At 39.9% G+C, this 10,280-nt stretch overlaps 2 protein-coding genes across 2 annotated transcripts; both read right to left on the bottom strand.

Moving 5' to 3' along the window:
* Window positions 1-571: 571 nt before the first annotated feature.
* Window positions 572-2,850, bottom strand: cox7b (cytochrome c oxidase subunit 7B). The gene is made up of 3 exons (XM_080482648.1): window positions 2,758-2,850; window positions 1,227-1,342; window positions 572-809 (listed from the first exon to the last, which is right to left on the bottom strand). The coding sequence occupies exons 1-3, from the start codon at window positions 2,792-2,794 to the stop codon at window positions 720-722; spliced, it is 243 nt and encodes an 80-aa protein (XP_080338774.1). The 5' UTR covers window positions 2,795-2,850; the 3' UTR covers window positions 572-719.
* Window positions 2,851-4,786: 1,936 nt separating this feature from the next.
* On the bottom strand, window positions 4,787-8,487 carry pgrmc1 (progesterone receptor membrane component 1). Its single transcript, XM_080483105.1, has 3 exons — window positions 8,080-8,487; window positions 5,686-5,841; window positions 4,787-5,096 (listed from the first exon to the last, which is right to left on the bottom strand). The coding sequence occupies exons 1-3, from the start codon at window positions 8,477-8,479 to the stop codon at window positions 5,002-5,004; spliced, it is 651 nt and encodes a 216-aa protein (XP_080339231.1). The 5' UTR covers window positions 8,480-8,487; the 3' UTR covers window positions 4,787-5,001.
* Window positions 8,488-10,280: the final 1,793 nt, after the last annotated feature.

Below are 10,280 nucleotides of genomic sequence, written 5' to 3'. Positions count from 1 at the left end.
AGGAACAGCAGGAGGTGGGGCCGGGCACACCCCCTGCTGTTGATTGGATAACTCGAGGAGAATATCATGTCTGATTGGTCCTTGCTGCATACGTTGCCTCTGACGTAATCACCATGCGAGGAAGACTTGTTCTAACTTAGTTCAACATTTCTTTTCTAGTTTTACAACATAAATTTTTAAACTTGGATGCTAAGGAAACCAAGAATCACTTGAAATATTAAAAGAATGTAAAGCCTCCCCTCTGCTGTGGTTAAACGTATTTTCAGCCATTATAGAATTAATATCAATTTGTACTTGAAATGCCATGTTTATTAAATGTTGTATTTAAAAAATATGAAGTGGGGATAAACTTATTTCTGCTTTTACCCAAGTTTGACCTGAAAACAATAAACATAGTTCGTACAAAAAGAATCCATCTATTATTGTGAACGAAATCCCATCTACAAATTTTACGATTTCACTTTAATGACTGACATCCTGCATGGAGAAATTATAGAAATGTTATTTGTTTTTATTTGTCAAGGCTTTTCACTCTCAGGTCACTCCGGATACAGAATCAGCACTCGTGTAGTCAGTAGAATCATATTTAATTTATTTGAACAAGTTAACAAGTTGAAATACACAGACATTCAGCGTCTGAACATGACGCGGATATCCATGGATCATCTGTACAAGCAGAAGGATTCTCGGGCGGGGTGCAGTTCTGTCGCAGTGGCTCTTTACTCCTCGGACTCGGGCTCTCTCCACGGTTTGGGCATGACCCTGCCGACAGGCGACAGGTTCCAGGTGATGCCGGTCTGAGTCAGCACCTGCATAAAAACAGTTTTTTTACTTTAAGAAATAATAATGCCCCTTTTGGGACCTTCGTGTAATTGATTGGTTACACATTTCCTCACAGATTTCTTCATTGTGGCGACGTGATAAAACATTAAAGATGGACGGATGATAGAAAAAGCATGTGCAATATTGGTGCTGCTGTTGGAGAATGACTGTGCAATCAGGGTGGAGATACCCTCTAGTGGTCATGAAAATGACCTGACGGTCAGTAAGAGGAGGAGCTATATAGACTTCCTCCTCCTCATCATCATCATCATCATCATCATAATAATCACGTGAAATAATGTAAAAATATATAGATGAATATATATTTTTTATGTTCCAATCTCCCTATGATTTGTTTTGCCGGTTGCAGTTGTAAGGACTGAGTGTGATGAGGCCTAACTTACGTATGACCAGATGGCCGTGCAGAAGACAGCGCCTCCGATCATCAGGCCAGTGCCGTACTTGGAATGAAAGTTGTCTGGGACGGCGGAGGAGTGCCTCACCTGTCGCACAGCTTGACCTGAACAAGAAGAAGAAGAAAACATAGTTAAATAATGGTCATAAAACAAAAAAAGAATTATCTATTTTAAACAAACATGGTTAAAAACCACGCCGCAGTACTGACAAATAATGCAGATGTTCACAATATATTTTTTGCTAAAATACAATCCAATTACTATTTCAATCCAAATTATTCTTTAAGTAAAATCAAAATGATTCTTCATTTGTTGATTTGATCATTGTTAATACTGTCAAACAAAACTCCAAATAGTTCAGCAAAAGATTTGTCCCACCAAAGTTCACTAAAGGAGTTTGTTCCTTCCTGTGGTCATCAGACTTTATAACTGTCCTTTGTCAATACTGTTTTAACTCCATGCATATTGTATTTATTCACCGTTATGACTTGTACATACTAATATTCTATTCATCTGATATTTTCCATGATGGGTGAAGCAACACTAAGATTAATGACGTATTTCCTAGTCTACTCTGTTGCTATAGTCTCAATAGGGTTGATAAAAGGGTTTATCGTGTCATCTTGAACTCAAAAAGCATTTTCAGTCACATTAATTGATAGAAAAAGTGTTTTGTTGCAGCTCTCGCTTTTCATTTTTTGTAAATGTCAGATAAAGTTATGTTTAGTGACATTCCAATATATTGTGTGAATCCAAATGTGAAAGATTGTATGAGCCACACTTCAAGTGGCTCTTCAAGAGAGAAAAAAAGCAATTTTACACGTAAATTTAATTGTTTAATAACCTCAGCACGTTTCTATTAGGGTGCCATTGGGGGACATGCAAATACTATGATTTCTCTTAAGACTGTGCACAATGACACCTTAATGCCATAAGGTTAGGATTTTATAGGAAAAAATTTAAAACGTTACTGGGAGTCTGAACATGTGTAAAAACTACTTTAAATATGGTTGGAAACACTTCAGGTCTTCAACCCCATCCATTAGTTTACACTTAGAAGCAATAAGAACTGTGTTTCTTTACTATCGTGGAAATTAAGCATCAAATTTCTCAACAAAACACAGGATATGCGAGAAGTTGAGCTGTTCAGCTCACAAGACCAACATAGTATCATCACATTATCAAATACAACTGAATAACACTGCATGATGAAGCTTGAAGAAGTCAGGTCAGAGGGTCAGACAAGGACACATCTGAGAAGTTAGCAGTATTTATTACAGGTAACCGGGGATGCAGTTACTATTGGACCTTTCTGGACCACATGTAGACTTATATCGTAAACAGACAACACGTTTAGAAACAATCGTGAAAGAGATGCTAACATTAGCTGTTAGCACGTTGACCGCGGTCACGAGCTACGCAAGGTATTCAGACTTTCTGCCACACATAATGTAACTAAAGCCTAGTTTTAGGCACACTGGGACTAAATACGGGGCTGTAAAAGTCATAGTTTTCTCACCGCTGATGTTGACAGCTGCTTTAGCGAACCGGTACATGTTGACGAGCCTTCGGATACCCTTGAAGAACGGAATATGGCGGCCGCACGTACACACACTGCGCGGAAGTGGTGCTGCGTTCAGGCTATATCGGTTAAACAGCGTTCATGAGCACTCAGACAGAAATCGACCTCGTCTTCATTTTTACAGAGAACAACAAAATCACGACAGAAAGACGGTGGACGCAAACAATGCAGAAATATGATAACATACACAACTGCTATAGGGTTATTTGTAGTGGCATGGTGAACACATATTAATATGAAGTTGGAGTAGAGGAAAGGCATAGAGTATTTCCATTTTCCTAATGAAGCATGAATGTGGCATGTCGATTTGAGCATGCGCACACAAAACAAAAAGGCTTGAATCAACAGAGAACGAATTCACCGCCTCTTCAGACAGTAATGAAGCATTTTACCATGTTGTTATTGATTGTTGTCCTCACAAATATTATTATTTGTATACAACCAATAACCAGACATTATGAGGATGTAGGGATAAAAGGCTAGCTGGTGTTTCTTTTCCGCACCGTGTCAGGATGGCCGAGTGGTCTAAGGCGCCAGACTCAAGGATTCATCTCCTTCCGTAGAAACGGGACTTCTGGTCTCCGAATGGAGGCGTGGGTTCGAATCCCACTTCTGACACATACTTTTTCCTGTTTAAGGGCGCAAGTGATGAGATAGTGGTGAGATTTAAATTACACTCCAAAGTCCTCTACAGTTTTACATTAAACTATGCACGCTTAACTTGTTTAATAATTTCATAAACTTTGATCAAATCTAATTTTTTCAGTATTAGATATGGAGGCAATTCAAGCTGAAAACAGGCAAAAATTCAAGAAAGAAAAAAAGACACTTGAATATTTTAGGGAATCTATCTAAAGGGAACAAATATTAAGTCTTTTTCTTGTTTCTACGGAGCAATTCACTGGCTCAGGATCACCACTAAAATACAGGAAACTGAGGCAGAAATTTGTTACCCCTCCAAAAAAATATATTTATTTACACAAGGTCCTAAAATTGCTGTTGTATGCATTTATGATTTTTATTCCAACTTTAAAATCGTTTCATCTAAGTTTATAAACAGACACACAAAGATAATCAAATGAAAGAGTCGAGTCTTGGATTTATACTTTTGTTTATTAAATCAAAATATCATTTGTGGATTAAAACAGTATGACAGTATTGTGAGTAATATGTACATGCATTATGAAAAGTTTTTTTTACCAACAGGACTTTTAGAAAATGATCAGCAGAGAGAAACCTTTAGAATGTCTGGATTATAAATTAACATTTAGAACTTCCCTGGTGGACTCCCGAGGAAAAAATGTTAAAAGTCTGTCACTGATACTACATAGAAAATGGTGCAATCCGATTGTCAGTTTGGGAGAAAACGTGTTGAGGCACAGAGAGTTTAACCGCAAAGAAATTCTGGATTTAGTGGGTAAATAATAGGTGTGCTTGGCTCGTTGCCGTCTTAGATGTAGTGTTAAGAAATGGGCATAAACAAGACAACTGCACAGGGATTAAATCATTACTGAATACTTAAAAGAGTTTGGACTTTAGTGTTTTCTTGGTAAATATTTGCACTTTAATGTGGTTAAATAAACCACAGCGGTAGCTTGATATTCCTTCACAGCAGCAAATCTACAGAGAAACCAGAGCACACTGTTCTCTCAAACGGACTTAATGAGATTAGAGTGAAATGGATGTTGAGTAAAGTTCTTGGATTGTCTTCATGTGTAGTGGAAACCGTAGAAACTCTTCTGATAAGAGAATATCTTACAATCTAAAAAAAAGCAGGATGGGCTGGATTTAAAAGGAAAGTTTATGAAGTAATTTCTCCTCCGGTCACTCCAAACCTGCAATAAGTTTCTCTTCTGTGGATGAAACCAGAGCATCACTTCCTCCACAACCTGAACCTGCAGCATAAAACATGTCAGCGACCTGATAACCATGAACAGAATTGGTCTAAACTCAAGAAAACACTACATGAAAGTGCAGTAGATTTTATTGTTAATGCCTTAAAGGAAGGTAAAAGAAGATGAAACAGTTCAGTCGACGCTAACATCCAGAGTTGGTCCAACAGTGTGAGAATGTGTAGAGAGGATGAAGGAGGGTTTTATTTCCCTCTGTGGCTCTAGAAGGAGGCAACAAATTAAAAACATTAAGGCATCCGCTGTTTCTCTTTTGGTCACTTTGTGCTCTCTAGTCTGTCTTCTTGTCTTTTGCTTCTTCGTCGTCTGTGTACTCTGTGGGCTCCTCCCCGGGCTTCAGAAGCTTGCCCACATAGTCGTATTTGACTGGAACAGAGAACAAGAAACTTAAACAAGTCGAGGAACAAGGTTTCATTGTTAAATGGAGATTTTTTTCTTTCTTATTTGTTTACTTTAATATGTTTGTAAATACATTTTTCAGTGATATTTACATTGAGTGGTAAATGTGAATGTAACATAATTAGCAAAAATACTTGTTTCAAGTAATTCATATCTTTTCGGGTGTAATTTGTTGTACGAGGAAACGGCATGTAAGCATTACGCCAAGTGAGTCTTAGCAGCAAGAAAAGGGAACATTGCAAAGCATTTGGGGTTAAATAAATAGGTACATTTCACAAGTCAAATCTGATTCTGTTATTTGTTTTGGAGACGCATTTAAGTGATTATCTACAAGGACACCCCCTCTCTCCAAAACCTGAAGGTAACTGCCGACCACTCCACACTGTTTAAAGTTATTTCATTCACGAGACCCTTTAATAGACTTTGACCTCTGCCACTTGGTGTTCTCCGATTGTCCCCACTACACACGAGCTCCAACTTCACTGCCATGAATTACGGACCTGCTGTGATATTTTTGGCCCAAACAATGTTAACGTGGTTGCATGTCTCCACTCACAGGTGAACTGACTCTCCCACTCAGAAAGGCCCTCCCGCTGTGCTGCGTTCAGGTCCGACAGGTCGTCGTGCTCGTCTTTCAGGGCCTCCTTCTCCAGGCAGAAGGTAGCCAAACCTCGGGATGCGTCTCGGCCTGCAAACACTCCGTACGGTCCGTCTGCAGGACAGGGACACCGAGAACAAGCATCATTTCATTGTCTATGATACTCATGTTAATGTTTCTGCGATGATGAAAGAGAACATTTAAGAGACAGCAGGCCACCTATTTGTGGTTAATTAGGCCCCGTTTACACAACACCGTTTCAAGTGAAAAGTTTTGTAGTTTGAGTTCAGAAAAGTTTGGCGTTTACATGGCAATGTTTTGAAAACCATGTCTGTTTACACGCAAACAGCAGAAACACTGAAAACGATGTAGTTTTCATGTTGGGCCACAAGTGGGCGCCCTTGGTCATTCTTGTAATGAAGCCACACAGACACATGCCAGCAGAAAACAATATGCTCTTAACATTAGGAATGGGAGAACACGGACATTAGACAGACGATCAAGTTGGATTGTTATTACAGGTGACCGTCAACTATAAAACTACCGAGTCCCAGGAGGATATGAACTGGGAGTCATGACACGACGGGGGAAACGTTATTGTTCATCTATTCATGCATGTCCAGAAGAACTATTTACTACATCTGTGGTGTGCATGTGCAGTAGCAGCGTTTTCCGCCATCTACAGAGATGGAGCCCAAACGTTTTCAAAAAGTTGCATTTTCAGTGACCTCGAGCAAAATTGCCACGTAAACACGCACACACACAAAATGCAATTAAAGTTTTGCGTTTTCACACGCCAGTGTTGTCTTGTAAACAGGGACTAAGTGAGATTCATTACAAAGGCTAATAGTGTATTTAAAACATTCAACAAGCTGCAGAAAAACAACAGAAAACTAGCTTCGTGTCCTCATATTACTCATTACAGTGACTTACTCAGAACGACCAGATTCAACAGCCTGTCATACGCTTGTAATCCGAGTTTGTCAGTACTATCAAATACACACCCGCATATTGAAAGCTGACACTATCATGGGGGAGAAAGTGAAAAACTAAATCCAGAGAGGATTCAAAAGTACTTTTTGTTTTATTATCCCCCCCCCAAAAAAAACATTAATGTGATATATTTTAAACCAGCTAAAACGTTTTTTACTCAATCATTTAAGGTAGTCATCAGTACATTTATATACATGTACAAAAAATATGAACGTTTAACTGGGTTAAATTGCAGGACTAAAAAGAAATACTGCAGGAGTTGATGTTTTTGTTGGAGGCTGTGTGGAGTCCTGTCAAGGATTGCATGTCAGTTTGCTCTGGAGCTGGTCAGAGGTTACACGCACCAGAGGTCGCAATCTAAGATTAGATATCAACAGAAAGGCTCAGCTCTGCGTTTGTTCCCAGACAACGGAAATGAAGTGAAGAGGAGCAGATTTATAACTCGGGGAGATAAAACAAAATGAGACAGGAGGACACCTCTGAGGCTTTGCACTCAGGAAAACATTATTTGCCTCTTTGGCCGAGGAAAAGAATGTGGCATCTTCCAACTATGCAGTTTTGTTAACGATCTATAATGATGTTTTTCTTGATTATAACAAAGTAATCTGCAATTTTAGTTGCAAGTTGTTGTCAAGTTACTTGTCATTACACAGCAAAAACGTTCGGGATCTTTATGAATGCTTCCCAGAAGTTTGTTTGGGATTAATAACGTATTTTCTATTAGAAAAAAACAATTGCTCTGTCACTTAAATAGTTTGTGTTCCTGTGTAACAATAAAAAACACTTAAATTAAAGATGTATAAGATCTTCAGATTTATTACAAAGGAATAACGTGAACTAGAAAAAAAGTGCACATTTTGATGTTTTTGATCTCAGATGAGTAACGTGTTGTAGGAAGTTCTCGGCTGACATGAATCATCACAAAAACGCTCATTAAGAACAAACACCAATACAACTTTAAAGTTTAAGAGATTATATCGGATTAAGTACACATTTGTCAACCGTCCCGACAAGAAGGGTTAAAAAGCGTGTGTTTTTGCAGGTTTTCTAACAAAAGAGAACTTTTTGAACCAACGCAGCGAAGGTGAGGCGATTTCGTGAGGAGAACACATCTTCTTCATAGACAATCTCTGGTTGGAAGGCTGCCGCGGCCATTGTTATGAAACGGGACCTGAGCTGGGACTCGAGGGGGTGTGGCGCCACTTTGCACTTACAAAAGTACTAAAAGCTGTTCCAAAAGCAATTCAATATTCAAGAATAACGGCGACGAAAAGTTTAACTCTTGTTTAACGGTGACGGAGGCTGCACGTGAGTGACGCCAAGCTGCGTCAGAACGCTCGCGCGGTGGCGGTGCCGTACCCGGTCCGTAGAACTTTTTCCCCCGTGTCACGTCGAACACTTTCCCGTTAACGGCCATGAGAATCCGCGGGTCCTGCAGTCCGTCGTACGGCTTCAGGTCAGCCAGGGTGAAGTCCCGCTGCTTGAGCTTGGGCAACGGCTTCTCCACCTCGCCGAGCTCCGCCGGCTTGTCCCCGCGGAATATTTTGTAGAGGAGGAACAGGCAGAGGCTGAGCAGGGTCATGTTCAGCGGGGACGTGAAAATCTCCTGAAAAATGCCCCCTGAAGTTACCTCGCTCGCCTCTGCTTCGGCCATGTTGGCGTCTCTCTCCATGACCCTGCTGCTGTTGTGAGGGCGGCGCGCGACGTGCGTGTGTGTTGGGTGGGAGTTTAGCCAGTCAGCATTCAACTTCCGCTCCATCGGTCCACGGCTGCAGCCAATCAGATCCGCTCCATCGCGTGCAAAATAGTACTTTACTTCAATCACGACATACTTTTGTTCCTATTCTTTCACGTAAACATATTTATTGAATTTATTTCCCAACACCCGAGAACACTTTATTGGTAATAAACGGAGGAAATATTCCCAAAAGTAGAAGTTACATAAAGTACACAAAAAAAAGAACAAAAACTAGACCGCTTACATTCACCCACCTTGCAATTTTAACATTAAATGACAATGTTCGTCTTCTTCTTCTTCTTCTTCTTCTTCTTCTTCTTGGGTTAGGCAGTCTAGACGCTGCAATGGCGTATTGCTTCCCTCTACAGTTTGTTGTTTACATTCCTTTTGTCAGTCATTCATATTTTCTGGTACAATACAATACAATGTAGGTAGTTGTCAGGAGAATTTCCTAGTAAAAAAACCTCAGGGAGACAGACCACACAAGAATCACATTGAGAGCAATTTGAAAAAGTTTCAGACAATTTTCTTACATTATTCTTGCAAGAAGACACAATGTCACAGTACAACATTGGCATGATTGTCCAGGAGTTTGTCAAACAATGGAGTCAGACAGCGCCTTCTTAAAGGCTGAATTGTTTTGATACGACATTGAAGGACACCAGAATTAGCATAGCGGTTCCAAGAGTGCTGACACAGGCTTAACACAGACTGCAAATTACATGTCATTCTTTATGAGACAAAACAAGCTTTCTCTAACAGTAGTCCAACAGTTTTTTTTTTCATTTTAGTCCAGTTATCCAAGTTGAGCAATGTGAATCAATTAAAAACAGTTTCTCCAGCAGCTCCCAGGTCTCTGAACAGCTTTCTTCTTTGAACTGCGTAGTTCTTGCACTGGATGAGAAGTTGTCCTACTGTCTCTGACGCTTCACATTCACATTTGCCGTCCGGGTGTTTGCCAATTGGAGCAAGCCCATTTCTAAGCCCACAATGTCCAAGCCTCATCCTGGTAATTCCAATCGAGTTCCTCCTTTTACAGTTGAAAATATGTTTTCCTTTTTCGACTAATTTCCCTATCTCAAAATATGACCTCCCCATTTTTTCTATTTCCCATGCATTCTGCCACATTTCTTTTAGTGATTTAGTGATTTATTGATTATTGCGGTGGCTTCTGACAGTCCAAATTGCAGGGCAATTTCTATTTCATCTTCCTGAGTAGCATTCTTTGCCAGGTAATCTGCTTCCTCATTTCCTTCGACACCCATGTGCGCTGGAACCCAAATAAAAAATGACAATGTTCTGCTGGTTCCCATTCTTTTGCACATCTTGAACGCACCATGACTAAGTTGGCATGTGATTGGCTGAAAGTGGAGAAGGGGGGCTTGTAGCGGAAATAGCAGTGTGCTAGCAGAGGCTTGATTGTTTTTTGTATGATGACAAATCATTCCTGAACCGTTCATGCAATTCGGGTCATCAGTTTTTCGGAAAACTTGATATAACACATACATACATACATTTTTTTTCTCAGAATGATGGGGAGAAAAAAGATAATTTTATAGTGGACACTCCCTGAAACCCGCTTTACCTTGTTTGCTTCTGACTCTGAAATACTTACTAAACCTTTTCCCGAGGCCTTCAAGTGTCTGGATGTTTCATAACTTATTGTGTTTGTTAGGAGGTCTCCTTATAGTTGTTGTCTGTTTTAGTCTTTTCTAATCTCATTTTCATTATTTTGTGGTTGGTATTGTGATTGCTAGGCCATCATTTGTGTGTGAGGCCTATGCAGGTAGTACATAGGCTGAAAAATACCCATATGGGCTTC

The sequence above is a fragment of the Lipophrys pholis genome (genome assembly GCF_963383615.2).
Source record: "Lipophrys pholis genome assembly, chromosome: 16".
Taxonomy (NCBI): domain Eukaryota; kingdom Metazoa; phylum Chordata; class Actinopteri; order Blenniiformes; family Blenniidae; genus Lipophrys; species Lipophrys pholis.
The sequence above is the reverse complement of the archived record's forward strand: the minus strand, read 5'-3'. Positions and strand labels throughout refer to the sequence as shown.